General features: G+C 33.8%; 1 protein-coding gene across 1 annotated transcript in view; it reads right to left on the bottom strand.

Annotated features, from left to right (window-relative positions):
• Positions 1-3,009: 3,009 nt before the first annotated feature.
• Positions 3,010-12,683, bottom strand: part of PPP1R3A (protein phosphatase 1 regulatory subunit 3A) — a 38,094-nt gene continuing 28,420 nt past the window's right edge. The window contains exons 2-4 of the mRNA XM_061166346.1: positions 7,470-7,528; positions 7,249-7,373; positions 3,010-5,322 (exon numbers count right to left, since the gene is read on the bottom strand). Of these exons, the coding sequence (XP_061022329.1) occupies positions 3,010-5,322; positions 7,249-7,373; positions 7,470-7,528 (2,497 nt within the window). The remainder of the gene's footprint in view (positions 5,323-7,248; positions 7,374-7,469; positions 7,529-12,683) is intronic.

The raw sequence follows: 12,683 nt of genomic DNA, 5'->3' as shown, positions 1-12,683 counted from the left end.
ATGACTAAAAAATTACCAAGAAAGTATCATGAATGCTATTTGGGAAAAAATTTACTTATTTCCCAGTATCTACACTGGATATTTTTAAGTTTTCCGTTTAACCAGAAGATTGGTTTATGATGACATATAAAAGATGATCCTATCTCTCTTACAAAATGATGATTTTATATATATATATATGACATTAAGCCAATATTCTTGAAGGTTGAGAGATGAATGTCATCTCATTGACTCATTTATTCTTACATTGAAAAGTTTGTTGAGATGTTGGTGGCTTATGTAGATGTGATTTTTTAAAGATACTTGATTGTACTACCTACACCTGCTTGATTCATCAATTAATTTTTAGAAGTTTGTTTCTAATAGTCAGAAGCCCAGCAAGATAAAAGGTGATGGTTATTATATCATGTTTCTTACCCACTATAGAAACAGATATGCAATAATACACTTCTTTTTGTTTATTCTCATGCCACATCCTCTTTTGGCTCTTAACCAATACTTGAGGGGACATGATGAAGGCAGCTAAGCTTATAAAGGTGACCCTTGTTATGATGGTTCAGAGTCAAATCTTTATTACCCAGGGGCTGCCAGTTCTTCCTGAGATCCACTTTTCTTCTTCAACATAGTGATGTGACCAAAATGGGTTGCAAAAATCTACCTCCCCTCCACCTAGCAGTAGGTTCATAGTTCTTATGATTTTATTTCCAATTCTTCAGAAGTGGTCATTGGAAAATCAGTTAAACCACCGATTATTTCTTTTTTGCCTGCAGAGAAGTACACATGATGTATTTTAAGTCCTTTGAAACTTCTTTGTAGTATTGCAAGTATGCATGAGAAGGTTTAGTAAGTTAATGTTAAAGTCAAATAAAAGAGATTAAAGACGTTACATTCTTTTATGTATAAGAAAATAATTACCGTTCAGACACCTGTGTTCATAAAGTAATATAGTGTTCTTTGCATTAATAAGATATTGCATATTGACTGAAACTCTTAAAAGTAGAACGAAAAAGCCAAGTCATTCAGAACTGAAGAAATGCTAACCTTAACTTTGTTGTAATGTAGACCTGTCAACAAAATTATCAAGATGGCAGTTTTAGAGATAATATTCCAAGTACAGCCTACAGTATCCCACTTGTATTTAATGAAAATATGCTTCCTCAAACAATCAAATATTTGCCCTCACTTCTACTTCAGGATGTTTGTATTTGTTCCACTAAAAAGTTAAAGTCAAGCATTCAGTTTCAATGGGACTTGAGTCAAGCATGCAATTAGGGGATTTGGAAATAGTTGTGTACCTAATTAAGAAATTAAGAAAGTTATCTTAAACCTAAGAAAATTAAGGAAACTATCTCCTACCACATGAAAGTCAGTTTAAATGCTTCCTTCTCGTGTTGTCCTCCCACACAGGCCTGTTTCTTAGGGGTGTGGGATGCTGTGTACAAGTGTTAGTCGTTGAATTCACTTTTATAGGTCCATAAACAGATTACCTTTTCTCTCTGAAGATCAATGTTACATTCTCTATGAAAGAAGTTCCTGTTAAAAAGAAATCACCCAAATGTGCTCCCTGAGTGTGACTCTCTCCCATATTTCTGACCAAGGCAAAAGCATCAGATTGCTTATTGATGCCTCCTCCCTGAGGATTAGCTGTTTGGGGTATCAAAGGAAGTTCTCTACTGTAGAACAAAGCACAAGATTTTGCACATTTTAGTCATTTAGTAAATAGTTGTTGAAAATTGATTGTATAGTAATAATTTCATTATACCTATGTGACTAAAATGATTAGTTCCATTATTTCACATACTTAGCCATAGCTAATAGCAGCAACCAAAGTCACTGGTATATTGGATATTCATTTCTCTATCAGAAGATCTTGCCTGCCTATTTGACTTTTTAAAATTTGAGTTATCATTTAACAACTTGGTAACTATATAATGACTATCACCAATGATTAGTTTATTCTCTTAAAGCACCTTGAGGAATAATTTATTGTTTTATAGTGAGAAAAGTTAAAAATTTGCTTGAAGACAAAAAAAAATACCGAGTAGTTCATTTGTAAATCTTTTTTTAATTATTATCACTTAATGCTTTATGCTTTATAGGTACAAATTCATTCTGAAGCAATGCTTGTAGAACTTTTAATTTAAATTTCCAACTCTGAATAATAGTTGACGTCAAAGTTGTTCAACTGTGTTATACAATCTTCCTTTAAAAGAGAAAAAATATTGCTTAAAGAAAGGCCATCCCCCAAATTTTGTAAAACTGAAAGATCATCTTTTAATTGTTTCGGTCTTTGGCAAATTTGGCTTACAAATGCCCTGACTTTGTAGGTATGCAGGAGATAAAACATATATATGTGTATTGTTGTTCAGGTACACAATGTGTTTCTTCAACTTAAATATACGCTTGGATGTTGTTCTTAAAAATATGAACTTAAAGTTGAAAGATTTGATTTATCAAAATGTGCTGATAAATGATACAGTGGTAAATGCAAATTTCATGGTCAATATTCAAAGACCAAAAAAAGTCCTCTGTCATTGTCCGTGTTTTATCTATTTTTAAAAATCACAGAGGGAAAAATACGCTCAGGGAAAAAAATGAAGCTTTACTGCAAAAGAAATGAATACAAGAAATGGCACTTTAAGTAGTGAAGAGACATGAAGCATTGAAACTTCATAGCCTGCTAAGGAGCAACAGCTGTACCTAATTTCAACTTGACGTGCTTCAGATCTCATATTCATATAGGTATTTAATGATCCAAATATAATGGTCCTATATAGAATAATTACTTATATGAAGGAGCAAACTTCATACGCATTCCTTTTTAAATGATCCTTCAAGAGAAAAACTGCACTGGCTCTTTGAACAATGAATAGTCTCTTTCACGAATCCAAATGTTTGGGGCTAAATAGCTTATCTTTTAAGAGAGTAATAATAGTGCTGAGGTTACTTCTTTTTGACAGACTCTTTTTGTCTTCCCCCTTCCCAGCATAGCCAGTACAATGAAAAAAGTTAGAATGCCAAGCCAATCATTAAGTCATACTGATAGATGGTTACAAGAAATATCAGAAACAAAAGGAAGTAAGGTACTTTAGAGTTGATGTATTTTGAAAGCAGAGATTCACTTTGAGATTGACTTTCCTGGGCAGGGAGACTATCAGAAGCAGGGCTGTCAGATTCCTTGTCGCCTGAAGAGTACAGTGATTGTCCAGAGTTTATTAATCCTTCATTTTCATGCCTTACCCCTTCTATGTTCTCAGAAGCTTCACTGATTAAAATCGTTGGCCCTAGAGGTTTCTCCACACTGCATTCTCCTTGTTTGACAATCTGGCCTATACATCTTTCCTTTGTACTACCTGATGTCACTATTCCTGAACTTTTAGAAACTTCTTCCAGTGGAGATACAGGATGAGAGTGCTTTTCAGTACCCTGGATTTCACTTGTTGGATTACAATTATATTCTGACTTAGAAGTAGATTGGAGCGTCATGGTAGTAGTTGCATGCTCTATAGTAGTGGCCTGTTCGTGAGATGACACCGAACTTTTAGCATGGTGATTGGAAACCTGAGAGCCATTCTGAGAAGTTCTATTAGTGTCTGAGTTTAAAGAAGAATGAATAATGACGTCTATATTTGTTCTCTTTGATAATTCTTGGACCTGCTCATGATCTCTATTTTCTGGAAGTATTTTTTTGTCTGTTGGTAACATTCCCAAATGTATATCTAGTTTTGAGGCTGCTTTTTGATTGTCTGTAATGACCTGTGAGGATTCTTCTACAGATGTTGTATTCCCAATGACACATTTCTTCTTGTCATGTGTCTTCCCAGGATTGTATATAGCTATGGTTTCTTCCTTCTCCTTTTCATCTACATGTACATTACAAATACCTGAACATGACTCCTTTTCAAAATCATTGTCATAGATTACACCTACTGTATCTCGTTGACAAAGGGTATCATGTGAATCATCATTTCTCCCTTCATGTGGATCAAACGCTGTTTCCTTTACCTCGATGGGCCTGTCACTTCGTGCTGTCTCTTGAGGTAGCGTAGCAATTATTGCTTTTTCTCTAGCAGACATGCATTCTAGAGTACTTTCTGATGTTGTCTTAATCATATAAGCTGTACCTGCTTCTGCTTTCTCAGTAATACCATGATCAGCTAGAGAAGACAGTTCACAGCTTGCTGTTTCTTGGCAGGTAAACAATTCTTGTGTAGGATTAACTTTCAAGCTCCTTGTATCATCTCTTTTTCCCCACATGTCTTCATAATCTGCTTGTTCTTTGGACTGCTCTGTTATAGTTGTCTTACTCCCTCTTGCTCTTTCCTGACTTTCCAGAACATTCCAACTTTGTTTATGCTGTGTGTTCTTATTCTGATCTTCAGGATTAATCCAAACTGATTTTTCTTCTTCAGCTTGGAAAAGGTACTTATTCCTCAAAACATTTCCATTTCTTGGTGAACCAGCTTGACCAGGCATCCCTCCTAGACTAGTGCCTTTGCTAGCCGAGAGATCACAGTCTGAGGTCGCTGACACAGTTTCCTCCAGGCTTAGATTTGTCCTTGGTGAATGAAACGTATCTGCTCTGATTGACTGGTCGTGAATTGTGGTGTCTTTACTCGGCAGAGCAGTTAGGTCTCTGTTACTGGCTCCCATCCCTTCCACACTTATTTCAGAGTGGCTCATCTTTCTTTCTTGGTCATGTAAGACTGATTGAAAACTTTTGCTTTGTTTTTCATTAACACCTAAATATATTCTTTGCTCCTCCTCCTCATTCTTTCTATTGCCATAATCTTTCTTGGAAGATCCTTTTTCTATCAATTTTCCTGAGTGGAAATCCAAGCGAAAGTCATCTCTTAAACATTCCCAATCTTTTACTTCAATTTCTTTAGCTTCTCCTTCAAGTTTTTTGTTAAGGTTGTCTGCCATTAGTTGGTCTGCAGAGGGACAAGACATTTGCACTCTGCCTCTCCCTTTGGCTGGATTAGCATTATTGTCCAGTACTTCTTTGCTGCTAACATGTAATTGTACTACTTCATCACTACTAGTATTTCCCAGTGATGGCTTGATTTCTCCTGTATCTGAAGTAAATTCCTCTGAAGGTTGATAAGTATGCTCATTTCCTGAGAAATATTTTTCCTTGTGGTAAAAATCTCCCTTTAAGGATCTTTCTGCTGATGAACTTGAAGACAAAGGCCTTTTAAACAACTCAGTGTATACATCACCATGGATTTGCTTCTTCTCTAACCTCTCAGCTTTATTTGGAAAATTGACTGTATTCTTTTCATCTCCAGAAGCAGTACTTCTTAGCAAGTGTTGGTTTATCTTAAGGGATAAAAACAACAAAAATAATGCTTTTTATTGTGTTTAAACATACAAAGCAAGTTAGATAGTTTTCATTAATTTGGCTAGTGATTATCTGATAGATTTCCTTGATTCATTTCATTTGTAGATTTTGCACAAATTCTGAAAGAGGAATGTTTGGGGGAGATTCTTGTAGGCTATGACTTAGGAATGAGTTTAATAAGAAAAGGGGCCAAAATTAATAATTCTCCTTCCCAGCTTCCAAATATCACATTGTATTATTCAACTATTCTTGCTTGTCATGGCACTTTCTCCTCACTTAGGATATACACATTGATAGCTCCATGCTAATCAATTAGAGAGCAGCTTCCTGGATGCCCCTTGCTGCATTTTACACTTGCTGTAGGTGCCCCTATTATAGTATCTCTTATTAATATGTTTTCTGCAAAGCCTCTGCAAACTATTAATAGCAAAACGTCACTCAAAGAAAAGTGAGGGAGTTAATGTCTCTGCAAATTCTGTTTTAATGACCCTCTGCCAACTGGTACTCAAATGTATTTGAGCTCTTCAGTGATGCCAACTGTCAGGATTTAACAGTGAGATGCCTGTGTTTTTTTTTTCTCCTCATAACTGACATTTGCATGATCTCAATAATTATATGCAAATCTTACGTTTTCCCCTTCTTCTCACATAAGGCTCATGTTACTTGTCAACTGCACAGCTGTCTTGTAAGCCAACGCCTGTGGGTTCCACAGATTTGGTTGTATTTCCATCTATTATAGAGCTTCATTGTTTTATGCATTAACGTCAGCATGGAGCAAATTAGCATCTAAATTACAGCTCCCTGTTCATTTATTGGACGTACAATCTCAGTAACTTCTAAACAAACTTTATATTTGCGCCTGCTCATTGTAATGAGGTGTATTGGTGAAGTATGTGATTTTTCAGAGTCCTTTCATTATATTCTGTGGTTTGAAAAAAATGGCTGTGTTAACTTTCAGCTGGTGAGAATTCTCACAGTGGGTGACAACTTTGTAGTTTCTTAAAGTTGGAGCAAAGTAAATTGCATACTTTAGTGATGCAGCTTCCATATCACTACAGAAAGGGTAGAATGTGTGGGGAAAGAGATGAGCTCTATTTCTTTTCTGTTTCAGCACTGACACTTGAAGAGGCAAATGTCATTTTAATCTTCGATGATTATGAATCCATGTATCCTAATGATATGAGCTCCAACCAAATACAGTAAAGGATAAATTGCATTATGTGACTCATTTACTCCTATTTCTTCCTTTGTGATAAAAATGCTATCTAAACCATCCCCCTAAAAATCCCAAATAGATTGAATGTTCATGAAGTGTGAAATTTATGATAACAAATTTAATACTAAATTGTACAGTTCTGAATTTGTTTCCTGTTTAAAAATTATGGCACAAGCTATTTTATCCTCATTTGGTAATTTAATACTTTCCAATGATATGGAACTTAGAGATTCTCACAAAAATGGAAGTAAGTTAAAAAAAAAAAAAAAGCTGCTAAATGCAAGAATCAGACTTGTAGAGCTGGACAGAACCCTAACAATCATCCAGTCCAGCCCTCTCATTTTACAGACGAGTTTATGATAACTGTACACTTGTCACAAAGATTAGAAATGCACATCAGGATAGCGCTACCTCTTCTGTAATTCCTACAAACTGTTACTCAGAGCCGCTGGTAAAGAGATAAGAAATGAATGTCATTAATTTGCCACTGCAGAGACCTGAAGTAACTAACATACTGAAATCAAATCACTAGCCTTGTTGATGAAGCCAGAGACGCAAGGACAGAATGGTCTATGCTTTCACATTTGCAAATTATATTAGTTGAAGCTGTTGAAAAGCAGACATTGCAGCATCTTTGAAGCATAAATGGATTCATCTTCTCTAATACCTTGGCAACCAGAATACTCACCATCGGCTCTAATTCTTTTTCATTACGTTCATCCTGTTCCCTGTTTACATCTTTTACATTTTGATTACTGGTTTCCAAGTCTTCCTTGTCCTCATGAGAACAAACAATTGTTGGGATATAGGTATCTGAAAAGTTAAGATAATTGTACCTATGTAAGATTGTTCTAGTTGTAGGCTTCAACAAAAGAAATATATTCTGTTTAAAAATTAAAGAAGTATTACCTGTAACCTTTGAATTCTCAAAGTTATTCTCATCTGATGTTACCGATGATTCTTCTTTACTGTTAAATTTACAACAAAATGTTATGCTTTTTCAGGGACTAAAAATGTATAGCATTTTTATTATAGGAAATTCAAACCAGTTACAAGCTAAACAAATATTATATAACTTTTCACATTTTCTTGCATTACTTTGTATGTTTTTTCATTAAAATGATCTCTTAGAATGATGCAATAATGTATATTAGTTGTAAAAAATGTAAAAATTATTTACACAATACCATAATTCAAATAAAATTATTTTACTCATATTAAAACATACAAAGGAAAAATATATATAAATATAGATTATCCCATAATTGTCACTTTGAAAGTCCAAATATTTCTCTCTTGTTTTAAATGATGAAGTTTTATGAACTGACAGTCCATTATGGTCATTGAAATTACTTTCTAATGTTCCAATTATTAATTTTTTTGTTTTCCATTTTACTCAAAACTCTTCCAGTTGAACTGACATAATGTTAACTCTCTCTCTCCAGAAAAGGAGAAAACAAACAAACTAGATAGAAATTAAAAGGCAGCTAAATTTATACCCAGTTTAAAGACTTCATGTGTGTATCGCCAAAAGCCCGTTTCACAGTCAAGATTTTGGTCATTCATATGGAAACATATATTTTTTTTTCTTTAAAATAATTCAGATTATACTTGCTTTTCTCTCATATTCTGCATACTTATTGAGAAAGACTTTTTTCTTTCAAGTGTAATCTGTTTATAGGTGTATTTGTGGAATCATAAGAATTTAGATTTGTCCACAATAGCAAGAAAATAGTTAGTGAAAAGCTCACTTTATGTATAGTTATGTCACAAGTCAGCCTGTCAGAAATGATTGAACCAATATTCACATTTTCTTGTACTGTCTCAGCGGAATTTTCTCCTACTGGCTTTTCTCAATGATTTTTCTGCAGTAAAAGAAATCCAGAGAGTTCACAATGACTGATGAATTTGTGTAATAGAACCTAGTTTTCATTGCATGAACAGTGTTGATCCAAATCCCCAGAGGGCTAATCTTGTTTTGACAAATCACAAGAAAATGACAAATTCTTCTGTCTTGACCATGTAAGAAGTAATGCAGCTTTGTATACATTTATGATGCTCAGTTTTAGCTTTGCCAAAACTATTTGCTACCTTGCAGTGGGCCCAGAAATGAAAATAGTGTTTTTACATGGACAATTTCATTAGAAAATATTATATTACCATAAGTAATACTGTTTTAATCTATAATATATATTGTTTAATCAGGTCTATAATTATACTAAGATTCATTTTTGTGAAATCCAACTGCAAGTTGACACATTTTTCTTTCTCCATGTCCAGAAAATCTATGTACTCTTAAAAATACATAAACCATTAAACAGCATTTAAGTATTCTTTCTTTATCTTTCATCTGATAACAATATTGAAAATCTCCTTTGTAGAGGAAAATATCATTAAAGTTTTATGTTTTTGCCTAAACAAAATGTTATTAATCATTTTTCTTATTAAATTCTTTAGAATGCTTAAATTTTTAAAGTAATTTCATCAAAAGGAAAGGAACTTGCTTTTAACTCACTGTGAGGATAAATAGGTATCAAAATGGATATTACTATTTTGATATCTTACAAAAACATGTAAAGACAGAAATATAGGAGGGAAATCTTAGATTTAGGGGTAAATACAAGAAAAAGAATCCAAAATAGATGAAAGTTAAGTATTATATCAAATATTTGTTTAAAAAACTAATACAAAATGTGTAAAACTCCTACAAGGAAAAGAATAGAATTGCATCAATATGTATTAAAGACCTAAAAAATATTGAGAGATATACCAGGTTCATAGATAGGAAAATTACGAAGATAGTATCTCCAAATTTGATCTACAAATTCACTTCTAATCAACATTTCAAAACATGTTTTCACAAAATTTGAATATGTGATTCTAAAGAGAAGAATAAAGGACTAAAAATAGCTGGTCTACTTCTGAGAGATAGTAGAGGAAGCACCTCTATGTAGTTTCAATACTTCTTATGAGGATATAGTTATTAAGACAATTATATTGGCACTGAGACAGGAAGGTGTTGAGAGCTTAGAAACAGATCCGCACATATCTAGAACTTTGGTATTTGATAAAAGTAGCATGTCAGACATCAGTGAAATAAGGGACTTCTCAGTAAACGGAGATAGGGAAAATGCCTACCCTCATGGGAAAAAAGTGAATTTAGCACAACAAATATTCAATAATCAATTCCAGGTGCATTAGGACTTTACATGTCAAAAACCTTGAGATTCTTAGTAGAATATATGAATATTTTTCAGACCTCAGAGTAGAAAATGTTTTCTTAAAGAAGGAAAAAAAAAACTATATAAAAACAGATTATCAGTTTAGCTCTACTAAAATTTAAAACTTCTGTTCATTGAAAGACCTCTTTATAACAGAAAAATATAACTAAACTGGAAGAAGATGTTTACATTATACAACATCAACACAAAATAAATGTCAAGAAATATAAAGAACTTCTACAATTCAATAAGAAAGCACAAACATTTCAATAGAATCAGGAGAGAGGGGCAGACATTTCACAGGAGAGAAAATGCACATAGTCAATAAGCATATAAAGGATGGTCAGCATTGTTAAAAAACAGAGAAATGCAAATCAAGACCACAAGGGGATGCTATTTTATACTTACTTAATTTTTTACTTATTCAATTGATAAAATTGACTGTCAGTTTTATCAGTTGATAGTTGATCGCCATCAACTACATAAAATTGAACCAATCCCAATGTTTATCAATGGAAGAGTAGACGTAAAACTTGGTATTACAACAAGAGAAATATATATAGCACTCAAAATTGATTTAAAATACACAGAGACATACAGTAATATGGATAAATCTTAGCAACATATAATATTAAATGAACAGTGCTAAAACATTGCATCAGAGTAGTTTCTTTTTTATTGTGCTAAAAGCTATTGAAATAATCTAAATACATTTATCAAGGAATACATAGGATATAATTCTTATACAAGAAAGCTTGATTTTCAAGATTATGATTACATAAAAGTGGGGTGAGTCAGAGGAAAAGAATGAGGAAATGATAAGTTGTTTTGTTTTACAGATGTTTATTGTATCATTTAAAATATCTAAATTGTTAAATTCTAGTTTCAGGTAATATATTCAGACAAATGGTTTGCTCTCTGGTCTAAATTACAGGGTGTGTATAGATAAAATCCCACTCCAAAACCCAAAATATCTGTTTTATGACCAATTACATTTAAAGGGTTTAACTAAAACAACTTTAGAAAATTTGAAAATAACGGCAAAGAACTTTATGGTTGATGATGATGATAGGCCCCAGAACTATATACATTCATGGTAGAAATGAAATATGTTAGAGAAAATTTCTAGTCTCCCCTTTATATTCTGAGTACTTTTTAAGTAATTTATTTATTTTACTTGGAGGATAATTACTTTACAGTATTGTGGTGGTTTTTGCCATACGTCGCCTTGAATCAGCCACGGATGCACATATGTCCCCCCATCCTGGACACTCCTTCCACCTCCCACCCCACCCCATCCCTCTGGGTTGTCCCAGAGCACCGGCTTTGAGTGACCTACTTCATGCATTGAACTTACACTGGTTATCTATTTTACATGTGGTGGCATACATGTTTTAATGCTATTCTCTCAAATCATCTCACCCTCACCTTCTCCCACAGAGTCCAAAAGTCTGTTCTTTACATCTGTGTCTCTTTTGCTGCCTTGCATATAGGATCGTCATTACCATCTTTCTAAATTCCATATATATGCATTAATGTACTGTATTGCTGTTTCTCTTTCTGACTTACTTCATTCTGTTTAATAGACTCCAGTTTCATCCCCCTCATTAGAGCGGACTCAAAAGCGTTCCTTTTTATAGCTGACTAATATTCCATTATGTATATGTACCACAACTTCCTTATCCATTTGTCTGCCAATGGATGTCTAGATTGCTTCCATGTCCTAGCTGTTGTAAACAGAGGTGCAGTGAACACTGGGGTACATGTGTCTCTTTCAATTCTAGTTTCCTTGGTGTGTATGCCCAGCAGTGGGACTGCTGAATCATATGGCAGTTCTATTTAATTTTTTAAGAAATCTCTGCACTGTTCTCCAAGTGGCTGAACCAGTTTGCATTCCAACAAACAGTGTAAGAGGGTTCCCTTTTCTCCACACCCTCTCCAGCATCTATTGTTTGTAGACTTTTTGAAGGCGGCCATTCTGACCAGCATGAGATGATACCTCATTGTGGTTTTGATTTGCACTTCTCTAATAATGAGAGATGTTGAGCATCTTTTCATGTGTTTATTAGCCATCTGTATGTCTTCTTTGGAGAAATGTCTTTTAGTTCTTTGACCCACTTTTGAGTGGATTGTTCATTTTTCTGGTATTGAACTGCATGAGCTGCTTGTATATTTTGGAGATTAATTCTTCATCAGTAGTTTCATTTGCTATTATTTTTTTTCTGTTCTGAAGGCTGCCTTTTCACCTTGCTTATAGTTTCCTTCATTGTGCAAGAGATTTTAAGTTTAATTAGGTCCCATTTGTTTATTGTTGTTTTTATTTTCATTACTTTGGGAAATGAGTCATAGAGGATCTTGCTGTGATTTATGTCAGAGAGTGTTCTGCCTATGTTTTCCTATACGAGTTTTATAGTTTCTGGTCTTACATTTTTAGATCTTTAATCCATTTTGAGTTTATTTTTGTGTATGGTGCTAGAAAATGTTATAGTTTCAATCTTTTACACATGGTTGACCAGTTTTCCCAGCACCACTTGTTAAAGAGATTTTCTTTTCCCTGAGTCCGTTTTGAGCAGGGGAGTTTCTAACTGCTCTTCCTCGTGGTTAACAGTGTCTGACATTGTGCTGAATAAATGCACAGTGTCCTTTCTAGGCTTCCTTTCTGTCTACCTCTTATCAGCATTATCATAACATTGTTCTTCTTTTCTTTCCTCATTAAAAGTAGTGTCATAAAAATTCTAATAAAGCATGTGTATTTTTGTGTCTTTTAATGTTTGAAGTACCTCCGCCTCCAAAGTTAAAAGGCAAAGTTTTTAACTATGGGCTTAAATAATTAAACAAAAAAAATTAAATCTAGTATAAATTTAGAAATTAAAAAGTCAAAAAGATATGTCATTTGTGGAGG

Source organism: Dama dama, chromosome 18 (genome assembly GCF_033118175.1).
Source record: "Dama dama isolate Ldn47 chromosome 18, ASM3311817v1, whole genome shotgun sequence".
In the NCBI taxonomy this organism is placed as follows: domain Eukaryota; kingdom Metazoa; phylum Chordata; class Mammalia; order Artiodactyla; family Cervidae; genus Dama; species Dama dama.
This window is presented reverse-complemented; position numbering and strand designations above follow the sequence as displayed.